Source organism: Zootermopsis nevadensis, unplaced genomic scaffold (assembly GCF_977971745.1).
Source record: "Zootermopsis nevadensis isolate Lab colony 2312 unplaced genomic scaffold, Znev_1.0 Znev_ptg000029l, whole genome shotgun sequence".
NCBI classification, from domain to species: domain Eukaryota; kingdom Metazoa; phylum Arthropoda; class Insecta; order Blattodea; family Termopsidae; genus Zootermopsis; species Zootermopsis nevadensis.
This window is the reverse complement of record NW_028259161.1, coordinates 7,349,470-7,369,622: the sequence shown is the minus strand read 5'-3', so window position 1 is coordinate 7,369,622 and position 20,153 is coordinate 7,349,470. Positions and strand designations below refer to the sequence as shown.

General features: G+C 36.4%; 1 protein-coding gene across 1 annotated transcript in view; it reads left to right on the top strand.

The window, feature by feature from the left end:
- Positions 1-20,153, top strand: part of LOC110840858 (nephrin) — a 582,698-nt gene that overhangs the window by 485,607 nt on the left and 76,938 nt on the right. Inside the window, exon 6 of the mRNA XM_087357892.1 lies at positions 9,955-10,164. Coding sequence (XP_087214018.1) covers positions 9,955-10,164 — 210 coding nt within the window. The remainder of the gene's footprint in view (positions 1-9,954; positions 10,165-20,153) is intronic.

Below are 20,153 nucleotides of genomic sequence, written 5' to 3'. Positions count from 1 at the left end.
TTACTATTTCTCTTTTCGAATTTATGTTTCACTTTTATACTATAGGCAAAGCAAGTATTGGACCCCTGTAAGTTGCTAAGTTACTATTCATGTCGTAGATTATTATGTAAAAAAGACTGGCAAAGAGGCAGTTTTAAGGAGCATGACGAACATTTGCCTGAGTATAGTTTTGGTCATGGAAAATTGTCAGTGACGTCACTGCCTCTTTTGTCGCCAACGTCTTCCCATCGTCTCTGGAGCACCATTAAAGGCTTTGACAACGAAAGAGAACCCCCGGCTCGAGTACTGCTATCTTCATATCAAATTACACACTTGTACTTCCACTTCAATCCCCCTAACACTACCACTGTCGCCCCCTTTTTTTCATTTCTCTTTGTTCTCCATCGAAATATCCCCCGCATCTAAACGTCAGCATCAGAATATTAAGTTACAAAATTTCCAACGCTTCATCAGAGAAGATGGAGTTTACGATGCGTATTATTTCCGAACGGAACCGTAATACTAATTTGCGCCAAGCAAATTTCTAATTTCAAAATGTCCCTTAGTTTTATTAATAATACGAAATATACTGTTACAATAAAATCTGCTTTCAAATGCCGTCAGGATTATTTACGTTACATAAGATTTGAGTTTTATGTCGTGCAGATATCTAAATTTGTCATCTGAGTTGCAACGGTGCGTGGTTTCGGAGGATTATACTGACATCAACCCTAAAAATATTGACTCTGTTTCTGAAGATGGAAGCAGTTTGTTTTTCAGGCAAGTTGGTATCTACCTACTTATTCATATCTCATTCCTACCATAAATGCTGCATCTACGATAGTATTACTCCAGTTTTAGAAAGGATATTAAGCATTCCCTCTTACGTTGAGGAAGGGACATAAATTAGGACTGTTTTAATAACAAAATTTCGATGTAAATATCTGACTTAAGAAGTTGGAAGATTTTATATAACGAGCAATGCATGTCACATACTAATGTTAGGACAGTGAAACGTGGGAGTTTATAATATACTAGACATGTAGCCTAACTAATGGTGAGACAAGCGATGATGCACACAGAATTTTGGTGGGTACGTCTCTTTTCAAACGTCCACTAGAACAGCCGAGGAGATAGGATAACATTAAGATGAATCTTTGGGAATGAGTTGATAAGATGGAATTTATTTGGAACTTGATCACGGTATTGTGCATTGGCTGACTTTGATACTAACAGTGTCGAACATTTGTTGGAGTCTTAGTGTCTCTTTATATGGACGGAAGTGTCTGATGTAGGCTTTATATAGTGTTGCTCTAACTCTTTTTTTTCAGATTCTAATGAGATATTTGTTATTTCTAACATTTTGTGGTATTACTTACGTCTTGTTTGGCAGAAATCATTTGTTTTACTTCAATTTATTAAAATAAAAGGACACGGGACTATTACAGAAGGGACAATATATCGTATGGTATTAATCCTAGGGATAATAATCTTCTAGTAAGGCAAGAACTGTTAGTAAATGTAGCTTGGAAGGGAACTATGAAACTTCGGAAACTGTATTTAATAATTAAGTATCCGAAGTTTTGCGGTGTATGCCGGGTAAAGAATTACGTATTTCCTTCTCAACTGAGCTCTTATAATCGTCTGTTAAACCCACTGCAGTTGATTAAATAACGTTGAAACCTTTCGCAAGAGCATTCTTAAAATTTTACCGTGCATTATCGACCCCAGACGTTACTTGACGTTGGTTGAGAAATGGTGACGCTGTGTGGACATAGGTCGTGAGTTTTGAAGAAATGGAAAGGAACACATGTGTGATCTTGGACTGGAAATCGTTAGAAGCGAATGAGAAGAATCAAGGAAAACTTTAATAAAGGCAGTCTGATCCCTGTGGAAATTAAACTCATGTCCTGTCTAATGTACAAAAAATGAAGAGAGATTCTAAACGATTATTTATTAAACAATTGGTATTATTTCATTCTTGATTGTTTAGTACAGACTCGCCATTTTCGCGTTCTGTGCATCCGTATCCTTTTCGCCTTTGATCCAAAGAGTGAAATTGTCTCTCGTGTGACGCTCTCATAGCAGAACTTTGCAGATGAGCTCAAAGTGTACAGTGGCTTCTTCCAGTTATCCGGGAAGTGTACGGTAGTCCACAACACGAGTATAAAGGAAAGGGGACACAACTTGAAATGTTGAAAGAAAATGACGAGACCGGGAGAGAAGGAAGATTGTAGTGTGATAAGATCGCAGGAAGAGACAAAACAGGAAGTAGAATGCAAAGGTATGAGAAGGAAAATTGTGTTCCAAGATCCACAGAGCAATCTCAGAGTGAACTTCGGGCTAGAAGAGATGGAATGTGCAGCGGAAACTAAAGCTAGGAATAGAACATTGCGAAAAGGAAAATGAAGGGAAACTGAAGGTAAAAACGAAGTATGGGGACGATGTAACAATTTCCCACAAATTGGGACCCTCAGAGTTGGTTTTCCAGTGTGGAGAGAGAGAGAGAGAGAGGGAGGGAGAGAGAGAGGGAGGAAGAAACTGCTCTGTCAAAGAGGAGGCTGGAGTGAGTAGAGAGGACACGATCAGAACACTCCAGTTGGTTGTTCGAGGAGGAAGGTTTAGAGACAGACAGAATGGAAAAACGAAAAGTTAGGAATATCAGACACCGTAAATGTGATAGCAGCAAAGAACTGAAGTATAAAACAAAGTATATGAAGCAGCCAGGGAAAGGAAACAAGAGATGATACGGTTAATGTTGAGGGAGAAGGCTGAAGCCGTGGCAAAAGTCTAGGGAAATTTTATGTTCTTTGTGCTGGCAGAAAGGTTAGTGTTTATTGGGATGTGGGGTGATCCAGAGAAGTTTATGTAATGCACTTGTAAAGCATTCTGTCTGCGCATCCGATATGTGAACAGTAGATCCTCCTGAGTCAGTGTACTCGGATGCACACCTTTCCTCTGCTGAAAATCTGTAGAACCATCGGTTCAACCGTGGTTATAGATGCTTCGGTCTGTTACACATTCATCTCCATTCCTTAACCTTACAACAAAGTTTTCGATCTTGTAAAGCCGAACCCGAACTTTATTTTTACTTCGAATTGCGTCTCTTTTTATTCTTTATCCTTTTTAACTTCATTTTCTTTCAATGTTCTTTTCCCATTTTTCCATAGGCTTGAGTTTGGTTGAAGAGAAGTGTGGGAAGCTGCGAAGATAATCTTGTGGCAGTTAACAGCCAAGTCCGGAGAATCCTTCCCACTTCTCTTTCCCCGTTCTCTCGTTTTTGTGCAAAAACAGCGGCACTAAACCTTGTTCTAAGCCGCTTCCATACAGACCACCAACTCGGCCGACATTCGTTCAGAGTTGGTACTTCGCGGGAAAACCTGAGATTAAAAACATTCCTCACTGCTTTCAAAATCCTTGCATAACTAAAGGCAGGCTGTAGCGAAGCGGATACGTAGATGCCGTGCCTTGAATTTTTAAATTTCTCGTATACTCAATCATTACTACATACTATAGGCTGTGTGATCAGATTGCTTGATTATTGCTCAACTTTAAAGTCTTTTATATTTCGATGTGGGATTGCAAGGTATCGTTAAACATGCATATGTGCATGTAAAATATACAGACGTTGTTGCTAAAGAGAAGTTACTATTTATTGCTACACAGTCTGCTAATTTATAAATGAATGTCTCGAACACACATTTTGCTTACCGAGTTTTTAACTTAACTGTAAATTGTAGAATATTAAATTTTATTGTTAAACCTGCAGATGAGAGTAAAAAGTTATATTTAATGTCTTACGGAGATGAATATGTAGATGTCTTATGTGATGTTGCACCGTGTAGTCTCGTAGGAATTGGCTAACGTTTTAGAATTTCTTACAGCCTCTTCCATCATCACCCTGATCATAAAGGCACTTAAAATTAATGTGTGGTTTATTATGTAAAGAATATATAAAGATACTTGAAACAAATTTTGATGTTGTTAACCCTAGTATTTTTAGTTATCCCTTCTAGTTGCATATCTTCACAGTAATTTCTGAAAAGACAGAAGCCACCTTGGTGTATATTATTTATTTTACTTCCAATGTTTCATTTTAGTGTTGAATCAACACATCATCTTTTAAAATATCCTTTCACCCCTAGGTGTTTTAACAGTTTAAATACTTTAAATGCTTCAGGTACTCTTATTGATTATCCAAAGTATTATTTCTTCGCATTTCAATAAATTATATACTCGCTCTTCATTTCTTTCAGACTGCGTACATCCAATCTCATATAGCTACCGAAAATTCAGTAATAATTTTGTATGTTAATTTTTTTCCGGATGCCTTAGTGCACAGTTCTTGTTGTCACTGTTGAGGTTTGCATTTTTATTTTTATTTTAAAAATTTAAAATAAATTATTTCTGAAAACAGTACCGATTTATAATTCTTTGCCTATGAGTAAAATGGTTTATCTTACAATGTCGTGTGATATAAGGAGAACAAAAAACCTTCTTTTTCCCGACTGTGTTTTATGTTATGCCAGCATGTCGGATGTTCATTTTCATGCATTATTTTTCCCTGATAATTTATATTTTGAAATTACCTAGAATGTGTTTTGTTTTCTCGAAAGAGAAGATCCGGGATCGTCAGTAAATGTGGTTGCGTTCTTGAGTTCTGCACGATCTTTCCGGTGTTAAGATGGACTCATATTTTGTGGCCACGTTTCTTGGAACAATAGCTGGGAACTAGGACACGTTGCATTCTACTATGAGCACAGTGCTGGGACTGAAAACAATCGAGCTTCATACAGAGCAGTCCAGAGTAATATCAGATAGAAGCTAACGGGAACAAAGACAGCTGGGTTTAAAATTCTGTGCTTGTTAAGCCAATATAGGTATAATGCTAATAATTACAAATAAGCACTAAGCTGGATGTACTTGTCCTGTATTGTGAGAAAATATAATGGGGCATGTTGAGGCGACACTTGAATCACCCTTCTTCAAAGCATAGCTGCAGCCTGAGTTGATAATAGTCTTGAGTATCCACCAAACCAGAGTCCGTTATAGAATTTAAGCCTACTTAAATTCACTGCTGGAGATAACAACGATGTAGACTCGTGTCGTGGAGTTAATGAGGTTAGTAGCGATGGCAGTGTGGCATTTGAAACACTGGTCGAGTGACTGCAAACTCTAACTTTCAGAAAGCCAGTGTAAGGGATTATTTAATAACACCCACGAATTCTTTGTAAAATACCAACATTTCATTCTCTTTGTTAAAGCTTCTTAATTTGATTCCATTTTACAACCTTTTAGTGAAGCAATACGCAAGCCGTCGTGACAGCTAATGACCCACGTAACACAGTATGTATTATTATATTGTTAGTGTCCACATACTTTATCAATGAAACGACATTAAACTTTGAAAATTACTCTCATAGTGAAATAATTAAAGTATTTTTATGCAGGACGAATAATAATAAAATACCATGAATTCCTATATTTTAATAAAAGTTCCCAGAGACTTTTAAAATGCTCAGCATCCAGTTATTCCCTTCTGAATACATACCTTAAAATCGGGAACTGTATAATATGATTAAAAATATGATGGGCACTCTGAAACCTTCAAAGTTCATGCCATTATTTAGTTTTATTTTATTTTATTTATAGCTCTGATGCCCCGTTTTTTTCAGTGTTTTAGGTCAGGCATTGCATGGCAGACAACATATGCTCTTTCTGTTCTATCAAGCATTGTTTTGCTTTGTGCCGTTCTATTGTTTTGCACACATAAACGACCTGAAAGTGAATCCGACACAGCCCACATCCTGCTCGTTCCCTCTCTCTTTTTCTGCCACTGAAATATGGTTCACGTCCCATTACATTTGCTAGGTTCTGCTTTTTAATCCTGGGGTCGTTTTCCCCCCCGTCACTCCGTCTGCCTAAGGAAATGTCTAGAGACAAACACGGCTAGCTACTGCAGCAGAGCCAACATCATTTTTCTTAGGATTTAAGGTCTGAAGAAGGGAGTGGGATGCAGAAGAAAGTAGCATTTTTCTCCTTTTCTTGTCTCCCCATAATACTAAACTAAAAACTACAAGAATTTTCGTTTAACCCCTTTGCATACTGTCTGATTCAAAAGAGCAGAGAATCCCCCTTATCTGTTACGTGCTTCATATTCAACTCCATTCTCCCTGATTGTAAAACTTATGGAGTTTCTCTATGAAAATTGAGTAATAGACGGAAAGGAGTGCCGTTTTATTCATGCGTCAGTCATTTTCTTTGACTTTTACGCCCGCTAAAGCCCAAAATGAATACTCTCTCTCTTCCTTGTGATTTCGTAGCGAGAGTCAGTGTCGTTCTGTAACTTTCCTATCCAAATCCTTAGTTTAATTTTAATCTGTACACGAGTCTTCCATTGAAGCCCTTTTTCAAATATGGTCTACCAGACTTTTTGTGAAACTATCTGAAGCGTACTGTAACTGTGATGCAACATGTAACAGCGATGTGACTAAAATTGTTTCAAGTATTGTAACTGGACAGTTATACATCCCTCAGTAAATATTTTATTATGTCATTTTAAATGTCACATGTCTGTTATCAGTCCAGTAGAACATAAACTTTGTATTGCATTATTTTTAAGATATTCCGTTAAATTTTAGTGTTTTTTCATAAAATCGAATTCCGAATTGTATGAAAACTGACGTAATCTCTTCTCATAAAAATAACTCAACAAATACAACAGCGGTAAAGGGTGAATGTAAAGATCCACGCAGTCTTTAGATGCTCTTATGGATTGATTTGAGAACACGGCTTCACGTTATTTCTGTTGCTCGTCGCCTTCGCAACTGAAAGTTTCAAAAATGCGCCCGGTAGATTTTCCATGTTCATCTGTAAGGACTGAAGCGCTGAACGAGTTTTCACGACATTTTATATTAACTCATTTTACAGTAATTTGTCGGCACCAACTAAAGTTGGAATTTTATTTAAAGTCGATAAAGAATAACGGGTACATTACGTGAACAAATATACGCGTTTATGGTGAACGGGTGGGAAGTAGCCTTTGAAGGAATTTTAGCAAGGGGAATCTCAAGACTAGTAGGAGCTTCCTAGTCATTCATAAAAATGAAAGGTCAAATTTTGACGAAAGCACCAAAATTGTTACTCTGTGCATAGACTTTCCTAACTTCTTATACCGTATGAAATTACATTCTGAACCAAATGGACGCAAAGGTACGTAGAGTCCATTGTTATTATGGACTTGATGTTGAAATTATGTCCGCGTGTGTGTGTATATAAACAGTCTTGACTAATAAAAGTGACACAGTGGTTGAGTCTGTGACCTTTTTGACAAACTTTTCAGAGACCCCATTTTTTCTTAACACTGGAAACTATTTCTTCTAAACAGTGAAGTGTGACGGCTGAGGATCGTGTACACATGTAAGAAGTACTTACAGGGATTATGTGCTTTAAAAACAAGCTCAGGCCTCTGTTTTACATATCTCACAATCCTCCCGCACAATGCAAATTTTGTCATTGTGTATTACTATTTTTTTCTGAAAAAAAAACCGAAAAGGCACTTCTCTGTCATTAAAACTTTAAATCTCAGAGGTAACAATATATACTTTCTAGTCTAACAAAAAATAACTCTGCAATTTCCTTTTTCTTACGATTCTTACTGAAAACATGGATAATTTCTTTAAACAACATTAGTTCGATGATTTATTTAACGAAGAAGTTTTGTTCTCTTTGCGGTACGGACCGAATTTTCAATATTTAGACGAATTTCGTTTTGTAAAGGGCTAATTAGTTCTGTGTATCTTGGGTTCATCAATTGCCACTTTCATCCACTTATCACCTCTGTGACATGCTGGTGAGAACACTATACATTTCGCTTCGCCTTCGTTCCAAGTTATTCGAACAGGACTGTGAAGTGGTAGCACTATGGACTCGTAGATGGTAGAATAATATAAAAATTAATCGTAGAGGTGAAGTGTCAAAGTTTTAACTAGAATCGAATGATTCAGGACAAGATCCAGTTAGAAGCTTTTCTGAACGCCTTTTGGGAAACTTATTCTTCTTTTATAAAAGAGTGAATTTCTTGATCAGCACAGTAACTATTCTTCTTACAGCTGGAAGTAAATTCTGTGACCCGTAGACAGATATAGTTATTATTTAGTTTACTTCTACTTACTAGACAGTTTCAATAAATTCCGTGCACCATCATGCACAAGTGGTGTAATGTTCCATGTAATTTTCTCAAAATGTAATAGTGAAATCCAAACACCCGTATCAGAGATTCTTATTATGTGTACTGCATGGAGTCTGACTGTTCATTTTGACATCGTTACTGCCAAGGAACTACATAAACAACATTTTGTCTTTCGAATGAATTTTCCATATTATCTGTAATTTCGCTCATTTCTATAGAGAACTGGCTCAATTTATTTTTCAATTACAATTGATTGAAATTTCGTGTGCAGTACGTTTTCTCTCTCATACTGACTTGTAGCCATTACTATAAATAAATGTACGGAGTTGATTTGAAATTAATTAAAATTTAAATGTGAGCTGTCATGTAAATTACATCGAAATAATGATACAGCTGGTGAAATTTGAAAATCGAAAAAACGATCTGTCCAAATAGACTGTTGATTTTAAGTTATAAATTCGCTGGGTTTGAAAGTTCTAGTAAGCGAGATGTTATATTTAGTAGATTAAGAGATCGTATTAAACATTCTTGGTGTTGTAGAACTTTAAGGGAAAGTTTGGTATAAATTCCACAAAACAGTCTCGTGAATCTATAAAAGTTTAACAGAATTTGTGTTGTCCGTGTATGTTAGAGCGATCACAAACTAACTACAGAACAGTAGTCGAAAACTAAAGCATTCGGCTTTATACACAAATTTGTTGAATGTTGCCATTTCGTTTTGCCGTGTGCTAACTTTGTATATAGTTGGTTTGAAAACTCCTGACCCACATATATTATACCCCAAATTTAATGTACCTTATCCAGTGTTCCATCCAAATTAACGTATTGTTAAACAGAATTTGTTATTCTTTGTGTAAGACAATGCATGCGTATTTTACACGAATTGTTTGTAAATTCACCGTTTAATCCGTACTTCAGACGTTTTAAAATAGGGTTACAGAATGAACTTCAAAACACTCTAAACGTTTTTGGAATGTAATGAATTCAGCGTTCTGAACGAAAGAAACATGAGTAGGTAATTGAACAATTTGTCGTGAAATAATATCGACCGAAGTCCTTTTGTCCAAGCAAGTTTATTTTCTATTGTGAAGAATAAGACCAATACCCCTTTACTTTCCAGAGATATCGTGATGTCTGGGTCCCGCCATGTAAATTGTTAAATATTCTTCCCTGATTCGAAGATACTAATTATCTCCGCCATACCGTATTTTCTTTGAATAGCTAAAAATTGTTCAGCTGACCAGTAAATTCCCCGCCTTTATGAAAGCAGAACGTTCATCAGCATGTTATCTCTGTGGCATATTTTGACGTCTGCCGGTTCCATTGACATCTCCTCTGATGACTGACATGTTCCTGGATGAAAGTCAAAGTAGTTCATTCCCTGAGCGACAGATGCCCTCGTTTTGCGATCATTTGGCGCCAATTGTTTTGACATGTTTGATTGACTTTATGGAAGTATACTGAGAACTATATTCATGGGGATTAACACGTGTCGTTGGGCCCCATTCTTAAATTCACTTGACAGTATTTTTATTTATAATATATAATGACAATCTAGGTCTCAGCTCAACCCAAAATACGTTTCTGTATAATCGATAATAATTCATAACATAAATAATTATTGCGAGAATGGAAATTACACTTTGTAAGAGTCAAACTTGTTGTTAGTCTAATATTGAATTCAGCTAGACTGGCAATTTGAGATCTTGAGGCCACGATGCTTTTATTTTTATATTATTAGTGCTGAATACGTCTCACTGTGAGTGGCGTTTTTGATGTCGCAGGTCGACCGCTTCCCTCTGTCCGATGGTGGCGTGATACTGTGCTCGTGGACACTACTGACGATGAGTATGCCCACCCAGCCAAAGTGAAGCATAATCAGCTGGTAGTCCCCAAGCTTCAGAGAAGTGACCTGCACGCTACTTACACCTGCGAGGCTTCCAATAACAACATCAGCCAACCAGTACGTGCTTCGGTCAGCGTAGAGATGCATTGTGAGTACAGCATACAAATTACATTATTCAGTACTTTCCCGCAGACTACGTTTAAACCAGTGGTGTCATCTGTGATACTAGCATGTCTTAATTTATATTAGCTTATTTTAAGATTTTTGTGGTTAGTGTGCAACGTCGCTTTTGGTGTTCAGAGAATTCTTGGGAAAACACACGAAGACTTACTTACAAAGCTTCAAATGGGAATAAGGGTTAAAATTTCAAGTTTTCACTGCGGTGAGTCCGAAGACAGCTGTCTTCTGGTTTGTAACGCCGTGTAGTATAAGGTAAACTTATTCCAGATTACACGGCGCTAGAACAAAGAAGACAGTCATATTTAAGATAAGGGTTATGAGTGTGTGTCGATTAGTATTACGAGCGAAAAACAATTATAATTATCGGAAATTTGGTGGAGGAATTTAATTGTTTTCCTCAGTCCCTCTAGACGAATACCGGGATAGTCCCTTATAATACGAACTAATGTGTAGCCCTTATCTGCGTTGCCCCTTTTAAATTAACTGCCGTACTTCAATCTCGCTCTGCTTTCACTGTGTAGCCTACGACGTGTACCCCTGTGGAATACCATTCCATTAATCCAGATGAGTGTTTTTGTGCCAGCGCAGTTCTGAAAGTCTTCTTTTACCTGTCATTGTCTTCGAGTTCAGTAGAAACGATAAACGCAAAGGTTACCAGGCTAATGTCGATTCATAACTAAGTTACTCGTCCTCTTCTACTGGAATACAGAGCATCAGACAAAGACAAGTTCTGTATATCTTATAATTCCTGTCTCTCTCATAACACAGAGAGCAGAGCTACCACAGGCCCTGTTTTATGATAATTTTGTTTATTGATTCAGTCAATTTCTTGAACTGGCTAAGATTCGGTCGCGAAAACGTATATTCAAGTATGAAATTGAATCTAACCGACTGTCTGAATGATGCTTACAAGTATCATCATTGAAAGGTCGTAAGAAATAATTGCGCCTGTTTTATATTTCCCGTCAGTTAGGGGTGTGCGGGTAGTACCCCAATTTATTTTGTTCTGTTATCTTGGTTTTATGTTTATGGTTGCGTGTTGTAGTAATCGTTATCGTTGATACTGTTAAGATGTATGAAAGATGCGAGTGAACGGACAGATACGACCCCTTGATGAAAGGATCTGTGCGTCACGGTGACACACAAAATGTGTTCAGTGGCTTCATCGCGTCGCCTCATGCTCCACGCGCTATAGGTCACTACTAGCTGCATTGCCGTCAGAGCCTAATACTATAACCACTGCGCCATTACCGACCAGGGTAGCAGCTGCTGTAAGCCAATATCACCAGCATTATCCGCTTCACTGTGACCTCCGGTGGGTGTTCTCGTTGTGTATTAAGACTAACGAAGAATTCTACACCCTATAGACCCACTGTTTCAACACACCACACGCGTTTTGTTACTAATGTTGCAAGGGTTTTATGATATATACCTCCATTTTTGCAAGTTTAAATTATAGAAATTCGTGAATGGCATTATCACTTATTTAATCGTTGCCTTGATGATGGAGGCAATAACCGCCTCTGTAACGTTGGTCAATTTCTATTAGAGTGCACAATGTAACATCCAGCGGGAGATAATATTCATTATATTTTTTTCTCAAGCACTGAAACACGTAGTTGAGATAACGCAGTTGTAACGGGTTAGTGCGTTTGACTATGTACGGTTCCACACACCAGTCGTGAATGGGACCTATCTTGCTTTGTCGTTTAGCGTCTCGCGATGAAAAATCCTTACCTGTTTAGGATTGGCTGAGCATTCTGTTCTCTAAGCATATTTCATAAACTGCTCGTTACCTGGCTTCAGTTGAGATAGAGTAGGACAGACGCGTGAATTATGAATCGATGTGGAAGCAATACATTGTGACCTATGTTACTAGCGTTTCCTGGATAAACTGAGGAAAATTACAAAAATACCCTGATTGAGGGTATCCGGCTTCTGCGTGTCAGCCAAAACAACGTACGGGTAAAATTAGGGAATTATTATTTCTTCAGGTAGCGAACGTGTCATATTCCAAGGCCTTCGCCTGACATTCATCTGAAAGGGCTGAGCAGATCACAAGTATCTCGTGGTTGGGATAAACGTTACGCTACCTGAGATTCGAACGGTGTGCCGCCTCATCTCAAGTCTCAGATACTCTTACAGCGATACAGTGATGACTCCTGTTTTTTCTTATGGAGATCCCAAGTTTTAATCTTATCCAAGAGACCGACCAACGTGTGTGAGACTATCGTTTCCTTGCGATGTTCTCTACCCCTTAAACCACTTACCAAAATTGTTTTAAAGAATATGAACATTTCCTTGCACATATTTCTTACACATTCACACATACCCGTCCTTTCCACTCTGTATAAGATATTAGGGAGTCGGTTTATAAATATGATCACAGGAGCCCGCCATCAGTTCCTTCCCTTAGCAAAATCATTCAGTCCACCCCCTTAAGATCTGCCCTTGTATTATTCTTCCATCTGCGTTTGAATGTACCAGCTGTTGTCCTGCTTCCCAGCGCACACTTTGTATGCATTTATCGTCTCTCTCATATGTGCCACATGCACTGCTCATATAATCTTTTTTATTTGTTTGATCGCTACAATAATATTTGTTGTAAAGTAGAACTACATATTAATAAAACCCGTCATTATGGTAGTTCACATTGTGTCGTTAATAAACTATGGAACCAATCGATTAAGACATGCGTTACTGAGGTTCTGTCCTTTTTACTGTCACGTCAATGATTTTGGTAAGGATTAGCTGCAAGGACGTATCATTAAGTGTTAAAATGTATGAAGAACATGTCAATAAATGACTGGTGTTACGGTGTAATATTTAACCCGCAATGTTATTTTGAAATAAATGTAGGAACGTTCAAGTAGAGTTTTCTTTTGTTATATTCAGCATATTCCCTTTATTGCCCCGACATTTTTGTGTGTTTGGACATCGCATGTAGCAGCCCATATGAGATTCGAACCTAACGAGCTTAGAATTCCATACATTCTTCTGTTGTACCTCCTTTCCTCCCACGAAGGAAACGCTGTCCTTTAAGATGCAAAGCACAGAACAAGCACTGTTCTATAAAATGTCTTCTGCGACTTTTATTCGCTACAATCTTAAAACCACAGTTCTTACCTCGATTATACTTTGTCCACATTCTTACTCTTATTATTACATCTTGATCAGAAGCTAATTCGCTTGTAATAATTTGCATGACAAAGGTAAGCAACGAAATATTTTAAAGGCAATACGTTATATGTGTATCTGATAGCAATGTAATTTTCTTTATAATACACTCTTTAAAAGTTTAGGTAACTTATAAGATTGCATTGCGTCATAACACAATACAACTGACAAGTTTTATCATGTGTCTATGTATTTTATTTCGTCATTAATTTCTCATAGAAATAATTGTATTTTTAAATTTGGCGCCGGACGAATTTTACAGCTCGTACTATGAAAATTATATTCGTGATGAAAACACAAATATTTTAAATTTATTATAATTCTATACGGGTTTTAGGCATAAATACACTCAAATTTAATACTGGCCTGTCCCTTACGTTATCCGAAAGAAATGTAAATGACAACGCCTACAAGATTATCTTTTTCGTTCTGTGACAATTGAGCTAAGGTCCTCGCAAGTAATTGTGTTCCCCAGGTATTTACTAAGTCTTAACGCAGGTTTAAATTTGTTTTCTGTTGTAGTGAGTGTGTTTTGAGGAATGAAAGCAAGTGAGTTAGCAAGCTGGAGATAGATTTTAATTAGAGATGTGCAACAAAGGTAAGCGTCTGGATCCGTGTGTGATACGAAATCCCGGCAAACTTCTGTGTGTTGTAGCGGAAACTGAGCGGGAACTCTTTCAACCTTTGAAATCTGCTTCGTTACGTCATCGCTTACCCACTTGTTCACTATCGTTCAGTATTTAAGCCTGGTATTCCATCGAGTTCGTATTCATGAAAAGCCATTAATGGCGCAGTTTAATTAAACTTCGTTTAAGTTCTCGGTGATGTTTGACAAAGGTAGCAACTTTTCAGGAATAGAATTGAGAAAGCCTATGTGTAAATTATCGAACGTCTCGGCCGAGTTGTTATAACTCCTGTTTCTTAGTGGATGTCCCGAGTTCAATTCTCGAACCAGAAACAGGCTATCGTTACAGATTCTTCTTAGCATTCCTCACATCCTCCAGGCAGATGCCGGGAGAGTACCGTAAATTATGCCAATACCACTTCCTTCCACATCCTTAAAATTCATTAATCCTGTCATTCGAGACTCTGTAATCTTATCCTTACAGCGTCGTTCGTTACATACACTAGAAATAACAGTATTTGGTAATTTAATGTACTTTAGACATATTATTTTTTGGGTTATGAATTAATGCATACTTTGTGAATGAAACTTATGAATGTTGCTTCATTTTAAAAATATGTTCGGCCATTTATGCTTTGCTAGTATTTATTTTGAAATATTTAATAAAAGTCATTCGAACCTAGAAATGAACGTAATACTAAATTTAATCGTAATCTCTTCAATAATAACGATATTTTTTGTGTGTAACGTACGTTAAACATGACAAAATCATATGTGTGCTCAGTTATTTGATTCTCACCCTGAAAATAATCGTGATTCTTTGATGTAAAATACAAAGTTTATTGTAATCGGATTGAATCCGTGAACTTCTAACGTTGCTGTGTATTACTTCGATGCAACTCACAGTAATACAGCACGCCAAATGGAAATGGAACTTATCGGAAAATCTCTGAATAGTGAAACGTGAAGTGTGTATCAGTGTATACATAAATGTGTTTATATGTGGTTGGGTACCCAACGTGGCGGTTTATATTGTGTGGCGCTGTTTACGGGACGTACACCAGTTTTCTTAGAATTTCTATATTTCACTGACACATGTTTTTGAAGCTATGAAAGGGTCTGGTTCTTACACAGTAAAGTTACTAACACTTGGACTCAACTCCTTTGAGGCTCTTTCTTGAAAGCCGATGGATTGTATACAAGTTGGATTCCATACCAGGCACCAGTCGACCTCGACTTCTTTAATGTTAAGCGAGGATTCTTCAGGAAACGTCGACTTAAAATGCCATCATTTTCGTCTTTGTCATTTCTGTTTTATGGGAAAGAATTGAACGATTTTCAACAAAAATAAAAATAGTGTCATAGCGCGTGAAATTTCTGCTTCGAATTATTTATCACTGGTCTTCCCAAAATGAATGCAAAACGAATTTGTAAATCAGAGTGCTAAGTAATCCTCAAGTAAATAATTATGGTGACATTCTTTCATTTCAAAAGCTGTGTTAGTGTTCTTGGAATGTTGAGTTAACAGCAATGTGACCGCCCAAATTTTGCAACTTTTGTTAACTTTTATGAAATATTTTGTTTGAGCTAGGATCTGAATTTTTGTCATCGTAATAAGTAAACAATATGGAGTAGAGAAGACGCTCCGGGAAAAAAGTCTCACAAAAGAAGGTCTAATATCTATTGATATTTTCTTACGTGATGTAAATTATTAATGGAAAGTGAACATAATTTTAATTTTCGAAAAGAGGACATATAAAAATAAGCGGGCCACTCTTTAAATGGAAACTTTCTGTAAATCTGTGATTACACAGTTGCGTGTTTTGATGATACAAGCGTAAGAAAATATATTTACAGTTCTGTCTGTAGAGCGTATATTATATACTGGTAAATATTTTTAAACTGTCTGTAATTGATGAACATTTTAAAATTGGTTAATGGTGTAAACCTGTATAAATACGCTGTGTGAAAAAGATAAAACATTCAATAGTCGGTTCCGGAGTTTTGTAAATTTACTTCAGTTTTACAAAATTAAACATGACTTAAAAACAGCTTATATTGGGATAGCATTCTGTTAATGTAGAACATCTTATTAGTTTCTGATGTGTATTTATTAACGAATACTTTCCAATTATCGATTAATTATTCCTCTTAAAAGTGTAACATTATAAATTATGAAGCGTGTTTCAATTTCTGTTCATAATTCTATATAAGTGACGGGCATGGACCTATAACAATATTAAAGTACAACGTTTATTCGCATTGTAAGCAAAAAATGTTTTGTTGCTTAAATCACATTTTACATGAAGCTAATTAATTTTCCTTTACTCCTATATTCTGCAATATTGATATCTAATTCTGATTGTTTAGCGTCTAGAATCACACTTTCAATTATTTTGACCAGTATTGCGTTGATTGACGTCTCGTATGCTGATTAAGAGTTCTACTCTTTATTACGTACTTTCTATTCTTTCCTCGTGCGCTTTTGTATTGAACATTTCGACCTCTTTTCTTTGCGATTTGATGTGGAAATGTTTGCCTAGAAACCCACGAATTCCGCTCTAGAAAATTCCACCGCTGGTGGCTGGTTTTGCTGATAACATCGGATTTCTATCAGACTCTGTATAGTCTCTTACGAAAACAGTACAAGATTTGGAAATTTTTTCTCTTGGTTTAAAGCAGCATGGGAATGAGATTTGTTCTGAAAGTTTGTCTAGCGGGGTAGTTGTGAGGATTTTCGGCAGGCCCACATCTGTCTCTCTGGCAGTTCACTCTATTATCTGAAGACTTTTAAGGTAGTAATACTTCTAAAAATCTAAATGACTTATGTAGTTATTACTAAAAACAAAACAAACAAGTTGGCAAATAATTTTTCTTATTCATAAACGAGGATAAGACAACGTTAAGTACAGTAAAACAATTTTTATTTTCGTTTTTTTTTTTCAAAAAATGTTATTATCTCTCAAGTACTAAATCCTAGTAAATATTAAATTAAAGAAACAAAAAATATTTAACAAATAATATGTTGATAGTTGGCTAGTATGGAATTTCTCTCCTCCCCCCTCTAAGTCAGTTGAAGACTGTTGGAAGTTGGGAAACATTTATGTAGCCTAACCACGTTGAATCTCGTTAACTATAGCTTAAGCATTTGGAAACTTACGCCGTTCTGCAAACACTGTTCTGAAAATCTAAAATTTAATATATATAGTTTATATTCAAGATTAATTATATGGCTAGAGTTCAAGCTGTGATCTTTTGTGTACCTTATATCAGTACATGACATTCAGCATTTAGAAGACATCCGTGTCTTGAAAGAAATGCATTTCTTGAATTATCATATGCGTTAGATAACAATCCATAACTCATTCCACGGAAGAAAGTCCTTGAAAATGTTGCAAACACTTAACCAGTAAATAAATTACTCACCTTTTATTCAATCAGCGTATATTATAATGTTGACAAGATATAATCAACAAAAAATATAATAAGATTGTTCATTTCTGCTTAAAGCACGCCTGTCATTTAACGCCATCTTGTGCCACTGACACCTGTCCTGTATCAGATGAGTCTCGTCCAGACTCTTCTACCTTAGGATCCATTTAGTATTGTCCTCTCATCTGTGCCAAGTGTTCCATTTGTTCTCCTTCTGAAACTTTGTTTGTACTTCCTGTCTCTTTCAAACGTAATATATTACTCGCCCATTTCGATGTCCTTGACTTTTGTCACCCTAATAATATCCGGTGAACATTACAAATTATGGAACTCTGCAATTTTCTCCGCCTTACTACCAATTTCTTCCCCTTAGGTTTAAATATTTCTCTCTGTATTCTGTTGTAGAACAGTTTCAATGTCTGTTCTTGTCTTAGGATGAGAGACCGATGGTTCACACCCATTCAGTACCTCAGGTATTATAAAATATACCCATATGTTGAAATTTTAATACTCGAACCATTGTGACGAGTTCTTTCTCGACAGACAGAATTCAATGCCGTTTTATTCCTATGCCAGTAAAGTCAAAAGCCAGAAGGACTATAAGTTAGGTATCTGTTCTGTAACACCGAATGCTTGCGTTATCGTGTTCCGAATGGACGAACCCGTCTCTCGATACAGTCCGATGAACGGGCCTCGTCATGCTAGAGTTCCCATATTCGAGTGATGTTCGTGTTATCGATCCAAATTGCAGCAGAATGTGAGAGTTTTTGTTGCAAAAATTTTTCGTAAAATACCGTAGTCTGTCGGCAGACAAATAATTCTAATGAATATACTGGAAAGGCAGAAGATCGATCTCGGTTCGTCACATGCGGCTTTTTCTGGCCCACATTCAACTTTCAGAACGTGTTAATAACGTAGATTATTAAAAATCCATAATTTGACTTCATGCTGTCTCATTCTGTATTCAGTGAATGAATGGACGAATACACTATCAAATATTTATGGAATGTTACAGAGAATGAGCATGGTTATTTCCTTTAGGACTTTTTCTGATTTGTGGGTCATTCAGATAAATATTAATAAATTATATAATGAAAATGCAGTATAGAAATTTCGAAGTACAGAAATTCTTTTAAACGACGGATAATTTATTTTTGAATATCTGTATCAGATTTGCGGGTGAAAAATTCCAGGAATAGTCTTGGCTTCGGTTATCTTGCTGTTCTCCATAACTTAATTCTAAAATTATTTCACGTGCATGTATTGGCCGAAACCATTTATGATAATGGCATTGATGTAAAACAAAACATCCATAAGGACACAAAACTCAGTGTAATTATTTTAACCCAAGCTCAGTAATACCCACTTATAATTTGTACAGAAGAATTGTATAGTTTACCAGGCCTCTAATCAAACTACATCGTTCGTCTGATTACGTGTCTAACAAACGTCGTATGTCAATGCTTAAAACCTTGACGTCAGCATTAACGTTTTTCGAACAGCTGCCTGTTTAAACAATTGTTTTGTGGCTTTGGTATTCCTTTTCTGTTTCGTCAACCAAATTTCCAAATAGAACTGCACCGAAAAAAGTTAAATCCGGAAAACCCTTTCCATGCACTGCTTTCAGATTACAGTGGGCAAATTTGGTACTTCAGATGAACTCGGCGTAAAGAGATTTTGCTACTAATTGAAACCAGTCGTTGGTAGTAATGTAATAATATTCTGTAGGCGTAGAAGAAAATTAGAATCCTCACCTAAAGTGTTGTTATAATTGTTACAAGATGTTTCAATTAGCATCCGACGCTGTCTTCCTTTGTTAGCGATATTCTGTTTTCTTCTATAGGCGCTGTGTAGAGAGTACTAAACTGAATGCATTTCCCTAAGAATCGCACTGAAACAATGATTCTTAAACTCTGGTTCACGAATTGGCACTCTCTCTTAGCGTAGAAATCAAAAACGAAAATGAGTAATAGAAAAGATTTTTTGATTTTTAAAAATGAATGCCATAATTAATATACATTAAACTCTTCCAATTTCTTCCATTCTACTTGCGGATCCTACAGATGTTAGAAGATGTATATACATATTCTGTGAGTGAAGTAAAGACATGTTTAAGACGACTGTCTTCTGGGTTGTTGCACCGTGTAGTCTGGTCGATGTTTACCGACGTTTCAGAGGTCCTCTCATCGCCTTGATGATAGTCAGTAAGGACCCCTGAAACGTTGGTAAACTTTTACCATACTACACGGCGCAATAACCCAGAAGACAGTCATCTTCAGTCTCACCGCTGTGAAAACCTCAAATCCTAAAAAGAACATAATAATTCAATTCAATTCATTTATTAAATTGCTTGACAACAGCCAAAAAGGCCAATAACAGCCAAGCACTAACAAGAATACAAATCTTACAATACAAAAGCAAACAAACAATGAACTGAATATATAAATGTACAATATTAATTTATTGCAAAATACTTAATAAGTAAATAAGCTAATTGTTATAGATAAGTAATATAATAATTAAATTAAAATAAGTTCAATTTTGGACAAACAACATACAAAATAAATAATAATAATAAACTAAAATCAAAAATGCAGAAATTTGTAATCCTTATGAATGTATAATTATGAATATCAAGTGAGAAATACATATAAGACGCTCGTCGTTGCTAGAAATGAATTGATACAGACTATCCTGGATATCTAGTAAGACTGCAGCGTGTA